Raw genomic sequence first — 14,915 nt, 5'->3', positions numbered from 1 at the left:
AAAAAGAAGATTGGCAACAGATGTTACCTCAGGCGCCCATCTTTAAAAAAAAAAAAAGTAGTCATAGTAATTATTGAATAGAATATTTTTTCCTGTTCTTAATTTTAAACAATGCTAATGTTTTTCTCTAAATTTATTTGTTTCTTGCTTATGATGTATGAATCTTTGCATTTTTTCCTATTTACTATTAGCTTTGATTTTAAAAAATTCTTCTCATCCCTGATATAAATTAACAAGAGCCGTATTTTTATCTTTCTCCATTATGATTTTTATATATAGAAAGTGTGTTTTAGACTTTTGCTTATCTATTATTTTATACTGTTTATACTCTTCTTCTTCAAATTAATGTTAATGATTCGTTTAAACAATTGTTGAATTTCAGATCTTAATTGTTAGAGTTTTAGTGATCTGATATTTTATTTGATCTCTTTTTTTCAGGAATAATAAATTTATGATTTTTGTATATCGCATTGTATTTTCAGAAGAATTTGAATATACAGGACATATTATAACATTTATATACATTTACCCTATGATAATGCATCTATGGCCAATGGCAAGAGAATTAAATGTGGCAGGACTGATATTAGTAAACTATTATTTTGTATCTTTATACGTATTAGAATCAGCATTGAAGGTATGTTTTAAAATAGAAATGTATCCTATACAAAGAACAATTCAGATATTTTGAATCTATATCTTTCATATTATTGAAATAATCTGTACTAGAACTGATTTGCTATATTAGTTGATAGGATCCTGGAATTTTAGTGATTGTTTTGCATTTTATGAGTTCAATAGTGAAATCAGTATAATAATCACAGTCTTGGGTACCAGATAAGATGAATATCATAAAAGTGAAGAGAATCTCAAAGATCAAGTGCAACAGAATTGAAAATCCAGACATGGATGTTTCCTTCAAGTATTCTCTGTAATGATGCCAGAAATAAGTAAATGAATAAAATCGAATTGGTTTGCTAGATCTTTGCCATTATATAAGATGAGAACTACTTTTTAGGATAAATGCTTCAAAGATGATTTATGAGCATTACTGTTTTCATACTTTAATTATTACTGACAGTGTTGCAAGGAACCTGTTTACTGCTAGTTTTCATTGTTTTTGGCATTCTGGTTTCATTATAGATTATACATATTTTGAATGAAATTAAAATTTTTGAGGTTGGAGATTAAAAAGAATTTTTTTTGGAATTCCAAATGGATAACTTAAAACCCAACTTTTGGAATATAACTCATTTGTAGTTGAGGATTTAACTGTTAATTTTTAAGATCTCCCCCTCCCCACATCATTGTCTGGTGCTATGAAATGACGTACATCCTCTGTGTTTTCTAAACAGATAATCATTTTGAAAAGAAAATATTTTCGTCAATATTGGAACACTTTGGAATTTATCATCGTGCTTATTGGAATCTTTGATATCTTTTTTATACACCTTGTCAGATGGAGACCAGACAACTTGGTTCTTATTCAGATTGTAATAATAATAGGATATTTCAGAATAATTAGGTTTATTCCTCTCATCAAGGTAAAACTTCACATTTTTAAATATTGGGTTTTTTTGTCCTACACTGGTTGTTAAATGAGTTAAGAATCCTCATTGTTTAGAAAAAAATAAGGGGCTGTCTCTTCTTCTAGAACCCTCTCTCTACAGGTATCTGCTTGGTTCGCTCTCTCACCTTCTTGAAGTCATTGCTCATATCTCGCCGTCTCGCAGAGATGGCCTTCCCTGACCACCCTACGCAAAATGTCAACCTGCCCTCCATACCCCCAGCTTTCCACCCCATCTTCCTGATCCCTCTCCACCTGGTTAAGTTTTACTTTCTCCCCATAGCACTTACCACCTTTTTACTGTGTGCTGTACGTACTCTCTGTGAGGTAGGGATTTTTGTTTTGGTCATTGTCATCACCTAGGCTCTAGAATGGTGCCTAGCATATAGTAAATACTTAATAAATATTTGTTAAGTGAATGAATGAAGATGTTGGTGTCACTTGAAGGTAGATTTTCAGTCTCAGCTCTTGGCCTCCTTTCTCTCTTTCCGGTGGAGTTGCATTATAAAAGCTTTCAACTCGAGAGCTTTAGATAATTTCACATGCTGTTCCATTTTTTGGGTTGTTTAATCCTTATTACATCAAACAAGGTCTATTAGTGTGCATTGAAGTTATAGAGGCTTAATATTAAAAAAACTGCTGTAAATGGTGACAGCAAAAGGCATGCTTTAGAATCTCCCATCTAGTCTCCATTCTCCGAGAGATGTAAGAGTTACCTTTTAAAGGCAGAATTGTTTGAATGTCCAGACTCATGCTTGTAGACTTTCTTTTTTATTCCTTCCTTGATTCTGTATTGTTACCAAGGTTTAGTGTTCATAATAATTACTGTACAGCGTTGTAGACACAAAACCTGCTTTAAGGGGTAATTTTGGTTATTTATGACTTTTGCCTCATGAGCTGAGTTTAGAGCGAGTGCCCACATAAGGTACAACCCCATCATAGTACAAACTGCTCTAGAAATCAAGCTGTGTAGTATGAGGCTAAGTCTTCAAATGGAAGGTGGAACCTTCCTTAGGTAATCAGTTTTTACACAGAGATCTGATGTAGATGAACGTAAAATAATTATTTTAGAAGTAATACTTTGCAAAATGTCTCTCTGAGTGAAATAAAGATTTAAAGGTGTTATTGTGGAAGTCAGCTCTATTTAAAGTGTGAACCCATTGCTACTTCTGTCCAGCATGTTCTGACAAATGTCAATGAAGTATATTTAAGGAATTAATAAAGTCCCGATTAGCCTTTTAAATTGAGTACTTACACATTCCAAGAACTGTGCAGAACACTTTATGTCCATTGTCTAATTAAATTATTGTAAGAGCTCTGTGTCACCACCTATCAAGTTAGGTGGTCCAATGGTCAGTCTCAGCATAGTGTGGCTTTCAAAAGAAACAAATGTGTATTGGAAAGCTTGGCAGGATATTGGAGGTCTTTACTTTAGATCCTCTTAGGAATAGCTCAGGGGGTGTCAGTGCTGTTTTGGAACAAAACTTTTGTTTTGTGTCTTGGAACAAATTTTTCTGTAAAAACTCTCTTCAATATCTCTCCCTCTGCCCAAAGTTTCACAATCAAAACAGCAGCTAAAAAAAAATTCTCTCCTTTCTCTGTTTGTAATTCCTTCGCTGTGATGCTCTTTTTCTGTTTTCGTCCTCCTCCTCTGTTACCTGCTCCCTCAGCATCTGCCCTGTGCTCTGACGTGACTCTCTCTCTGTGACTGACTGCATTGCTTGTGAGGAGCAGCTCCACTGGAACTCTGGTACCTAGGTATTATTGTCCTCAGTTTACAAATGAGGAGACTGAATTCTCAAAGTCACTAAGTAACTTGCTCAAGGTCACAGAGCTGGTGAGTAGAAGAGCTGGTATTTGAACTCAAGGAGGTTTACATTTAAAATCCCATTCTCTTCTGTCACTACACTCTCCTGCCTCGGCTTATGACCTGAGAAATTAGAGCTAAGAAGGATCTTAGATACCCTAAGTTCCTTTTCTTACAAGTGAAGAAAATGAGGAGGAGAGAGAGGATATATTCGGTCGGTAACTATCACCCAGGTTACAGGACTGCCTCTCTCATCTCCTGAAATCTGGAGGTATGGAGAATGGGGGGGAAAGGCAGTGGTAGCCACTTCCCCTTAAAGTTACAGAACCAGTTATTCACTGAGCTTTCATTTCTTTAGAGAGTGGCTCTCAAACTTGAGTGTGCGTAGACTTGTTAAAACATTGATTTACGGGCCCCAGTCCCAGAGTTTCTGGTTCGGCAGGTCTGGACTGGGGCCTGAGAATTTGCGTTTCTAATGAGTCTCTGGGTAGTGTCATTGCTGGTCTGGACACACTTGGAGACTATCTGTCTTAGAGGGTGCTTTTCCTCATCAAGTTTTCAGGTTTTTTTTTTTCCTCTCCATTATTGCAGACAATAATACCACTGCTGATAAATATTGCAGATGTGCAGATCAAAAAGCGTCTCAGGTTGATGTATAGTATTACAAAAGGCTATGTCAAAAGTCAAGAGGACGCCAAATTTTTAATAAAACAAATTTCTAGCCGAGAATCAATAAATCAGGTGAGAGACAAGCACTGGTCATTGGGGAAAAAAGTCACTTAGGTGTATTCATTTCTTTTAAGACCATTTCTACGTGTATTTGACACAACAGATAACTTGTAGCAAGTGAAGGAGATTCAGTTGTTTATTATGTCATACGAGATGCAGAGAACAGTGTCTGTCCTTTAAATGTCAGCTGTCGTTATCAAACATTTATGATCCTCTTAGAAGAAAATCTACCATTTGTTTTTATTTTTTGAGCACAGAGTAGAGATTCCATCTGTCTTTGTAACACCCTCTAAAAGACAGGGCACATGGAAAGGCTTCCTGCAGGCGCTGAGACTCAAACAAGGCTTCAAAGAAAAGGTAGGTCTGAAGTGGAGAGGAAGAGTGAGGGAAAGCGAAGACAGATTTGACAGTGAAAACTTGAAATGCTGGTACTGAGGCGTGGATGAGTAGTAGCATTTATTTATTTATCTATTTATATCATGGAAGACCCTGCTCATTTCCAGGCAGTATGAGATAAGGAAGGAGAAGACACAGTCGACTAGGAACTCGAGGTAGAAGGAGTCACCTCCTAACCAGGTTCCTTCGTGTGAGTCTGTCCACTCCAGGCCACACTGACATTTAGCAGAGTAATGCTCCTAAAAGGGCTATTTTAAGTCTCATATCTGAATTTCAATGACTCTGCATGGCCTAAAGGGTAAGGTCTTTGAATTTATATGAGAAGGGAGGACAGAACACGGGAAAAATGGCAAAAAATAATCAAGCATAATTTTACAACCTGAAAATAATAGAATGCAAGACTAGAAGCAGCTGTCCCACCCCTCCTCTCTGCCACTTCACGGAGACCGCCCCAAAGCGGCCGCTCCTGGGTGACATTCCTCTGCTGCTTGCCGGAAGAATTGTAAAGAATACGCAGCTATATTTAATTCTTCTTTCTAATCAGCCTTTATTTACTCTCTACCATGCAGTGGAAGGAGATTAGAACATTCCTCTCCTTTAACTTTTCTTTTTCCTCCCTGTCTTAAGATTTTGGAGCTATTATTTTTACACGAAAAGGTTTATAACATTTACATTCTATTCTGTAAGAATAAGTCAGTCTTCATTCTTTTCAATAAATGACTCTACATAGAACACCAAAAACAACCTTTACTTTGTTATGATTATATAAATATTATTCACTGTAGATTCAAGCCACAACGAAGAAAATATGATCCAATGTCGTTAAACATTTACTACTTGAAAGAGACCCTTCTAAATGAAAGAGTCAAATGGATTAATTTTTTTTAAACTATCTTCCTTCTCTTCCTTTAGATTATATTCTGTAGGCACTTTTTCTGGAGTCCCATGTGAGCCTCCTTTTCACTTTGCTTTTTATTATGCTGGATTATGCCCATAAATAATTTTTTTCATTTGTATTTATATGTTCCAAGATCTTTTTACTTTGCTCTCATAGTTAACAGTTTGACTCTCCAAAAGCATTTTCTTGCAGACATTGCCCCTCTGTCATCAGCGTTGCTGAGATAAACCTGATTTTACTTTCATTTTGTGGGTGACTTTTTTTTCTCTCCATTTAGAGTCTTTTAGAATTTTCTTTTTATCCTTGGAGTTCTGAAATTTCACTGGGATGTGTCTAGGTGTGATTTAAAAAAAAAAAAAGAGAAAGTTGGGGCTGGCCTGGTGGTGTAGTGGTTAAGTTTGCATGCTCTGCTTCAGCAGCCTGGGGTTCACAGGGTTTGGATCCCGGGCTTGGACCTACACACTGCTCATCAAGCCATGCTGTGGTGGTGTCCCATACACAAAAAAATATGGGAAGATTGGCACAGATGTTAGCTCAGGGCCAATCTTCCTCACACACAAACGCACATACAAAATTATCCCATGCAGCACTTGGTGGGCACTTCATAATCTGAAGATTGCCATCTTTTTTTCCCTGACTTCTTTGATTATTCCCTCCTCTCTGTGGTTTCTATTTTCTCCTTTTGGCACCTTTTAAAGCAGATTTTTTGAATTTCTGGATTTAGTCTCTATTTCAACTTTTCTCATAACTTTCAACTCTTTCTTCTTTGCTGTGAGAACCGCTCAGCTTAATTTTCCAGGTTACTAATTCAATCTTTAGCTGTATCCATTCTGCTATTCAGACCATCTATTACATTTTCTTTTTTGACAACATTTTTTGATCTCCAAGAACTGTGATTGGTTCTTTTTCTTAGCAACTATTTGCTTTTCTCTTTTTTACAAATGTGGCCTTCTCTTGACTCTCTACTTTAAAAATTTCTGTTTCCTGTATTAATTCTGCTTTTCTGAGGTTCATTCTTCTATGTTTTGTGCTTAGTTCTTGTCTTTCATTCTGTGTTTTACACCCAAAGTTTGGTGATTTTTGGTTATATTTTCATACGTGTATATAAGGGTCTAAATTGAACAGTATCAATAGCTGGAGGGTATTTTCTCAGCCCAAGTGAGACCCCTGATTTTTAAATGACAATGAATTTAAATCCTAATTATCAAAGTCCTATCTCTAAAGACTATGTGTGTGTACACTCAGGGTTTGTTGCGGGGTTACGTCTTCTGGTTGTTGTGCTAATTTTCTGTGAAGACTGTTAGTTCCCTCAGGCCAGAAAGAGGGGCTCTGCCCTTATCAAATTCAGGAGAGGGAAAGAGGCTGCAATGATACCTACCTTAATGTTTTTATTTTTAATTTCTAACATAGATAAAAAGATATACTGTTAAATATCTTCAGAAATATCCTTAGCACTTAAGATTTTCTTTTATAATCAAGGACCACTATAGGGAGAGCATACCTGAATCTTAGGAAGGCATCTGACATCCTTCACACAGATAGAGATAGAGAAATATCTAGATCTATCAGAGAAGTATTGATTATTGGATCAAATATTAATGTGCAACAGAATTCTGTCCTGTTGGTTTACTTTGAATATTGGAGAAGAAAATTAAAAGAACCACTGAAAGTCTGGATTGATCTCTGTTAGAAAGAACATAGAGCTATTCATAGGAGAAAGGATTTCAGAAACAGGAAGAGGAGAGAAGAAACACAAGAGCCATTGGGAGGAGGTCAGCGTGTGTTTTGAGGAATTTGGGAGAAGACGTTGAGAGTTAAGGACAGTTGCCTCCAAGTGTAAGAGATGAAACAAATTCTCCTTTGGCATTTTAAAGGGAGCCTTCAGTAAAGATTTAAATGGCTTTTTGAGATGTGTTTAGATATCAAACTGGTGTTTATTCTGAAAGTGGTTTAAGAAACTGGTTTAAGAAACTGGCCAGTGGCAGCTAACCTTTAGAGAAGTCACGTATATGTCCAGGCTGTCACAATTATCTTCTCTTTGGCAGGAGTTGGTCCCCAAGCTGTCTTGTGCAGGTCATTCTACAGCAGTTTTACAGAGTTGCTGTAGGTCCAGTTGGGTATGAAGGGGGCCTAACTGCCGTCCGTGCACCTATGCAAGCAGGGCTGGACCACGGTACGTGGGTGCTGTGAGCAGGCTAATAATTTGGCACCTTCCCAATATTGATTCAGTGTTATCAAGTGAAAAGAAACAATTTAATAAAAATCGTATACCTCATTCTTTTATTCAAAATGAGAGATTTATTACATGTGATTTTTCTAAACCCAAAACAACAACAAAAACTGCTTAAACTTTAGATAACAAACCAACTGTTTCCTGTAGAGAGCACTATGCCACACATTATTTGGGTGCAGAATTTCAGTCATCTGCACCTGACAATCCTAGGACACTGTCAGTTGTTTGGTGCCAGGGCTGTTGATGTGGTCAAGTGAAAGCTGCAGAGAGACTGCAAGCTAGAGAGTAAGCTCCCTGAGGAGCAGTGTTGGGGCACGGTGAGTATTTGACAAATGCCTATTACATGGTTGACCAGAGATTGGTCAGCCCTGGTGTGGAGCTGTTTCTTCAGTTCTGTCAGGAGTTATCTCTAGGCAACATGAACTAATTGACATCATATTTTCTCATGATTCCACTTGTTTTTGTGCTCCCGAATCCTGGCTCCCCCAAAAGCTGCTCAGTTGGCTACTCCCTAATTGGGCTCCATCTGTAAGAACTCTCCTTGGTGCACAGTGGAGTACACACTAGTCTTTTCTGAGAAAATTAGACACAGTAGTTATGCAAGCTACTGAGTGCACAACATTTATGGTAATTTGAGTATGAGCATGGGGAAGGCAGCAGAATCAATACAGAGGGAAGAATTGAGACAGCTATATCCCCCAAATCATAAACTAAGTGAGATTTCTTCTACCATACTTCTTTTTCTCAGATTTTACAGCCAGAAATGCACTTGGCATAATCAGAAATTAATGTTTTTCTTAACTTCTTACAGAAATTATATGAAATTTTGGAAACTAATCAACGAGATGCTGTCAAAGAACTAGGTAGGTAGTTGGAGTTTCTGATTTCTTGAAATCATGCCTTATTATTCCATAGTTTAACCGAAGGAAGACAAGTTCATGCTTTCATTCAATCATTCATTCACTTATTCATTCAACAAGCATTTATTGAGCACATGGAATGGGCCAGGTATGCAAAAAGTGCAGAGCCTGGTGGAGGGTATGTGCAAATCCATAGATAATTGCAGAAAGTGAGAGAAGTCTTGTTATTTGCTACAGGAGCATGAGGAAAGAATGAGGAGTGTGGAAAGTGTGTTAAGGTGGTAAGGTCAGCTGCCTTGAGGTTGTAAGAAAAAGACATGTGAAGATTATCTTTGACAAAGGGTGTTTTTGTTTTTGTTTTGTTTGCTTTGTTTGCAAGGATACTCAGGAATGTGGGTCTGCAAGAGATGTCATTTCTTGAGCGCCTGCAGTCACTCTGCTTGAGTTGAAGCACACAGCAGGAGCGCTAGGATTTTATACAAAGCTCCTTGGGTCTTCTTTCTTCATAAGGGGGCTGTGGGCCAGGCTCTCATTGTGTGCAGATGTATCCGGTAGAGAGCTTGGCCTATGGTAGGCCCTTAATAAATAGGAGTTATTATACAAGAAATAAAGTAAAGCCATTTTGTATTTATAACCATGTGGAAAGAGGCCATATGGATTTATGAGGATCCTACCTTCCAAATCAAAATTGAAAGAACATGGTCTGATGAATGAAGTTGTAAGTTTGGAGATAAGAGGATGTAATATTTTGGCACTTCTCAGAAAATCCAGGGCCCATTTTTGCCATTTACATATGGGCAGACTTTTATTTCTGTGCTTTTAAAGATTAGGGGCCAAGAAACTGCTGTCTCATATTATGTTTCAGATTAGTATGGGATATTACAAAGTTTTCTTGATTCAGTCCTGTAAAAGGGAGTGCCTGTTTCCGAATGGTTATTGCAACTGATTATTGAATGCTAATTATGTCAGGAAGTGTGTTAACAGCTTTATATGCATTATCTCATTCAATCCTCTATGAGGCAAAACTATTGTCATCTTCGTTTCATGGATGACGAAGCTGAGGCTTAGAAAAATTAACCTGCCTGAGGTCATATGGTAGTAAATGAAATTGAGGCTTAGAAAGATTAACCTGCCTGAGGTCATATTGTAGTAAGTGGCGAGCCAGGTCTCAAGCCCAGATGTATCTGACACTAAAACCTATGCTCTTGGTCATCCTAGCCTTTATTTTACTGGTCAGCTTATTTCAGTTAAAAAAATGATTGAGTACCATCCAGATGTCAGGCCTTGTGCTCAATGTTAGAGTTACAAAGATGAAACAGATGCAGTTTTAGCCTTGACTCCCAGTCCAGCCCATGACTTCTAATGTTAATTAAAGAGGAAAAAATATGTGATTTGATCTCAGAAAGACCCACCAGTCAAAGCCTAGGGGCTCTTTCATTAAGTCATTTATTCATCCACCCAACAAAAATGACATAATATGTAGGATGAGACAAATAAGCAAAAATAATAATACTACAATGTAATGAGTTCCATAAGAAAGATATGTAGGAGATGCCATGGGGATAAGGCAAAGGGAGTGGTTTTCTCCTAGCTGGTGGGGGAGGCCAGTTTTCAATTTTCTCGTCCATAAAATGGAGATGAAAATAACTCTGGTTTTAGTGCCTTCACAAATTCTGTATGAAACAAGAATGAAAGGATATTGCATAAATACTTTGGAAATTATAAACTATTGTACAAATATTAGTTATTATTGTGGTTATTGCATCGTTTGCTTACTGATAGTTCTATTTGCTCCAGGACTCATAGAGCACGAGGGTCGTGATGTCGTCATTGCTTTGAAGACTAGGCAGGCAATCCGGAACGTGATTGCTAAAGCTTTGAAAAACCTCACCTTCCTTTGGTCAAGAGGCATTATTGATAAGCATGAGGGCGTAGAGATGAATAAGGTAATAAAGCAACTTTCCATATTTCTTGATTGCATGAGACCAACACCCAAGCCTGCATTGTTTCTTTAGCTGAATGTAATCAATGAGCAGGATTGGAAAAAGAGTGATTAACCTCAGTTGTTAACTCTGTAATCACCTACAGTGTTTGTTAATGCCAATGACAACTAATGCCAATGCTACCTGGTGCATTCCATGTCAAAACTAGTTGGCTACAAGTGAAAGAAACTAACTTGAGCTAGGTCTGGCAAAGCAATGGGGTTGGGGGATTTATTATAGGGACACAGTGCCTTATAGAACCCACAGTACCAGACCATGTGGTCAGGCCTCAGGAAGGAACTTGAACAGGACCTAGAAAGCTTTTCAGATTCTCCATTTCCTATCAGGGTTGCCCTCTGTGGGATCTTCTTTTGGCTCCCTCTACAAACTCACTAGATTTTTCTGCTTCTCTATCCACTGGTGGAATATGTACTGCCCAGGCCCACCAGCTGTGGCAAGGAAGGTGGGAGTCACATAATGTTGACATGGTAGGGAGGTGACTAACTTGTGTGTGTGTGTGTGTGTGTGTGTGTGTGTGTGGTTGGGGGTCAGAGAGGGGCCAGTTCTGAGAGGACAGGAGCAGGTAAGTCACCCTAATCCATTAGCTGGTAAATGGACTTTTGAAAAATTATAAATATATTTGCAAAGAATTGGGAACATAAGACAGAGGAAAAGAATGCTTAATGTTTAATCCTACCATTCTATGGCATCCACCATCTAGACTTTGAAGGCTATCTAAGATTCAATTGAATGCTTGATATCCATTAATTAAAATAAATAAATAATAGCCCTTTTGAGGAGAGAGACTTGTTTTTTCCTATAGGTTTGTTTAGAAAGGTAATGGATAAATCAGTCATTTAACAGTTACTTATTGAATGCCTAATTGTCAGCCAGAGAGATATAATAATTGTAGGGAAGGAAGGCAGTTTCTCTACCCTCTACGTCCTTCTGGCTGGTCTAAAAATTAAATTGACATGAGATGGAATAACAGGAGAAAGTAAAACAAAGTTTAATAACATGTATACATGTGAGAAACCCAGGAAAACTGAGTAACTCACTAGAATGGCTGAAGCTGCCACCTTAAATACCATCTTCAGCTAAAGACAAAGGAGGATGTTGGGGGTAGTGGTTTGTGACTTCCGGGGGAGGAAGATAATTTACATGGAGATGGAAATGCAAATGTTTGTTAAACAAGTGTTTTCTGGGCCATCTATAGACAATGTGACCTGAGAGACAGAACTTTGATAAAAATGGTCTTGCTGGTGCTTTTCTGTCCATTATACCTATTTTACATTATCCTATAGTTATCTTGTGGCATTAGCTTCTTCCTGGAATGGGCCTTCTATCTTAAATTCTTTTAGGCAGTTAGAAGGAAAGTCAAAGTTTCTTTCAGAGTCTTTTGTCTTTACAAATAATCAAGCCAAAGAGACACATTTTGGGGTGGCCAATTCTGTTTCCTCACATTATCAATCCCAGGTCATATGGAGCTAGGTAAATCTATTCAACTTAATTAGGTAAATATATGTTGGGTATGTGCCACAGACTCTTGAGAAAATTGGGATACTTGATACAACACTGACCCCACGGTCCATGGGCTCTTCCTCATTCTTTTATTTAGTCATTTATTCATCCAATCAACAAAAGTTACATCAATGGAGGGTGAGAAAGATAAGTAAAAATAATAGTATTGCAGTGTAATGAGTTCCATAAGGGAAATCTGTAGGAGATGCCATGGGAATAAGGCAGAGAAATGGATTATCTCTTACCTGGTGGGGGAAGCCAGAGAAGGCTTCTCAGAGGCTACAAAACTGGAACTGTATCCTTCAAAATTAGAAGGATTTAGCAATCCTTCTAATCATAACATCATACACATGAAAAAAATCATACACATAAAAAAAGGTGAAAGAACATGGCATTAAATCGTACAGTAATCAACTGTGAAGTTTAGATAATTTGAGATTAAGAATGGTAGAATATGATGTTAACTGGATTATAAAGATGCTAAATTCAATATGAGTTAATATATCAGTGAAAATAGTAATAAGGGGAGAATAGGGACAAACACCTTTAGAGGATAATTTAAATAGGGTGAGAGAAGCTGTGAGTCAAAATCAAGGTTAAATCTGTATAACAGTAGTTTATCTAGATTTCTTTAGCTTTACCTAATGTCCTTTTTCTGTTACAGGATCTGATCACCATTATTTCGATTGTTTGTTTTTAGGTGCTTCTTGCAAAAATAAAGGCACTCAATAACTTTCCAATGGCAATCCCACCCCCTACTCCTGAAAAGTATCTTCATAATATCCTTTGGCTAGAAAATAAAGATGTTCTCATTGAGTTCTTCAAGGTAAAGTTTCAGTTTTCTATTCTGGCTCAGGTTTGATGATAATTATTTTCCATTTTTTCCACTCCCTAATGCAAGATTAACAAAAAAGCCTATCCAAAGCAAGAATCTTGTAATGGCCAATGAAGGGTAAGTCAAAATGGAGGCCCAGAAAAACCCAGAAGAGTAGATTTCATTTTGAGCCTAAAGGGCAAAGATAGTTTTTTACAATGGCTTATCTGCTTCGGATGAGCTAGCTATGTTACTTTATTATTACCAATCTCATCTTATTTTATGTTGTAGAGTTCTGGACTTCCAGATGCACTTTCTGGAAAACACTTTTTTTAGAGCAAGAGTCTCAAATTTAAATTACTATACAGGCCAGCCCGATAATATAAAAGTAAAACTAACCAGGTACAGTATAACAAGGAAGAGTGAGGACGGTGGTACACTCTGAGTTCATGCTCTGTGTAAAGTCAGCTAAGTGTTCCTATAGGAATTTGGATTCTTTCAAAAAATGTTTACTGAATATCCTCTATGCCCCAGAGAATTTTCTAGGTTTGGAGATATGGTAGTCAACAAAATTAATGAAGTCCCTGCTTTCGTGGACTTTACATTATATGGATGGAGATGGACAATAAACATACCAGCACATATATAGGCTGTCAGGTGGTGATAAAAGCTATGGAGAAAAGATGAGAAAAGGGAATATGGTTGGGCAGCTATTTTATATGGGGTGGTCAGGGAAGGCTGCTCTAATAAGATGACTTTTGAAGAGAGATCTGAAAGAAGTGAGTGAACAAGCCATGTAGACATCTGGGAGAAGAGCACTCCAGGCAAGTGCAATGCCCTGAGGTGGAGTGTGCTTGGTGTGTTCAAGGAACATCACAAAGGCCCCTGTGGCAGGAACAATGATGGAGGGAAGAGATGCAGTCAGAGCAGTTACAGAGCCTGAGATTGTAGAACTTTGTAGGCCATTGTAAGGACTTTGATCTTTACTCTGAATTAAATGGACACCAATTGGAAGGTTTTGAACAGAGAAGTGACATGATCTAACTTATATTTTAAAATGACCACCCTGCTGCTGTGCTGAGAATAGGCTATAAGGGGTCAAGGGCAAGCCAGGGAGACCAGTTAGGAGGCAATTACAATAATGGAAGCACGGGACGATGGTGGCTTGGACTAGTCCAAGTGGTGAGGAGTGGTGAGACCCTTGATGTATTCTGAAGATACAGCTGATAGATGCTGATGGAGGGAGGGTTAGAGACAGAGAGGATGACTTCTAGGATTTTAATCTGAAAATAGAATGGAGTTACCATTTACTTAGATGGGGAAGAGGAGATTATGCGGGGGCAAGAGTTTGATTGTGATTAAGATAAATTTGGGAAAGCTATTAGACATCCAAGTGGAGACGTTGAGTAGGTAGTTGGATATATGACTGGAATTCAGGTGGGAGGCCAAACTAGAGATAGACATTTTGGAGTTGTTAGTATAGAGATAATATTTAAGGTCTTGAGACTTGATAAGAAGACTTAAGGAATTATTATGGATATCCAAGAATTGAGTCCTGGGCTATACAACATTTAGAGATGGAGAGATGAGGAAGAATTACCAAAAAGAACTGGGGATAGAAAAAGAGATGAGATTTGTGGTTACCAGAAGTAAAGGGTAGAGACTGAGAGAATTGGATGAAGGTGGTGAAAAGATATAAACACACGAGTCATAAGATAAATAAGTCCTGGGGATGTAATGCACAACATGATGACCGTAGTAAACACTGCTGTAGGGTATATTTAAAAGTTAAGACAGTAGATCCTAAAATTTCTCATCACAAGGAAAAAAAAATTCTTTCTGTTACTGTATGAGGTAATGGATGTTAACTAAACTTACTGTGTCAATCATTTCGCAAAATATTCATGGCAAGTCATTATGCTCTACGCCTTGAACTTATATAGTGCTGTACATTAATTATATTGCAATAAAACCAGGGAAGAAAAAGAATTGAGGGGTAATCCATCAGGTAGGAGGAAAACTAAAAGAGTGGTGTCCCAGAAGCCAAGTGAAGAAAGTATTTCAAGAAGGAAAAAGTGACCGACTGTGTCAAATAAGGCTGAGAGATC

The 14,915-nt window shown here is 37.7% G+C and overlaps 1 protein-coding gene across 9 annotated transcripts in view; it reads left to right on the top strand.

Annotated features, from left to right (window-relative positions):
* SLC9C2 (solute carrier family 9 member C2 (putative)) overlaps positions 1–14,915 on the top strand; it is an 85,353-nt gene that overhangs the window by 46,104 nt on the left and 24,334 nt on the right. For all 9 annotated transcript variants that reach the window (XR_011531950.1, XR_011531949.1, XR_011531951.1 and 6 more), the window contains 6 exons: positions 439–637; positions 1,356–1,544; positions 3,966–4,115; positions 8,442–8,493; positions 10,288–10,436; positions 12,694–12,819. Coding sequence is in view for 6 of the 9 variants with exons in the window: in XM_070590893.1 (XP_070446994.1) it covers positions 439–637; positions 1,356–1,544; positions 3,966–4,115; positions 8,442–8,493; positions 10,288–10,436; positions 12,694–12,819 (865 nt within the window). In the remaining 3 variants the exon portion in view is untranslated. The remainder of the gene's footprint in view (positions 1–438; positions 638–1,355; positions 1,545–3,965; positions 4,116–8,441; positions 8,494–10,287; positions 10,437–12,693; positions 12,820–14,915) is intronic.

This window comes from Equus przewalskii, chromosome 23 (genome assembly GCF_037783145.1).
Source record: "Equus przewalskii isolate Varuska chromosome 23, EquPr2, whole genome shotgun sequence".
Taxonomy (NCBI): domain Eukaryota; kingdom Metazoa; phylum Chordata; class Mammalia; order Perissodactyla; family Equidae; genus Equus; species Equus przewalskii.
This window is presented reverse-complemented; position numbering and strand designations above follow the sequence as displayed.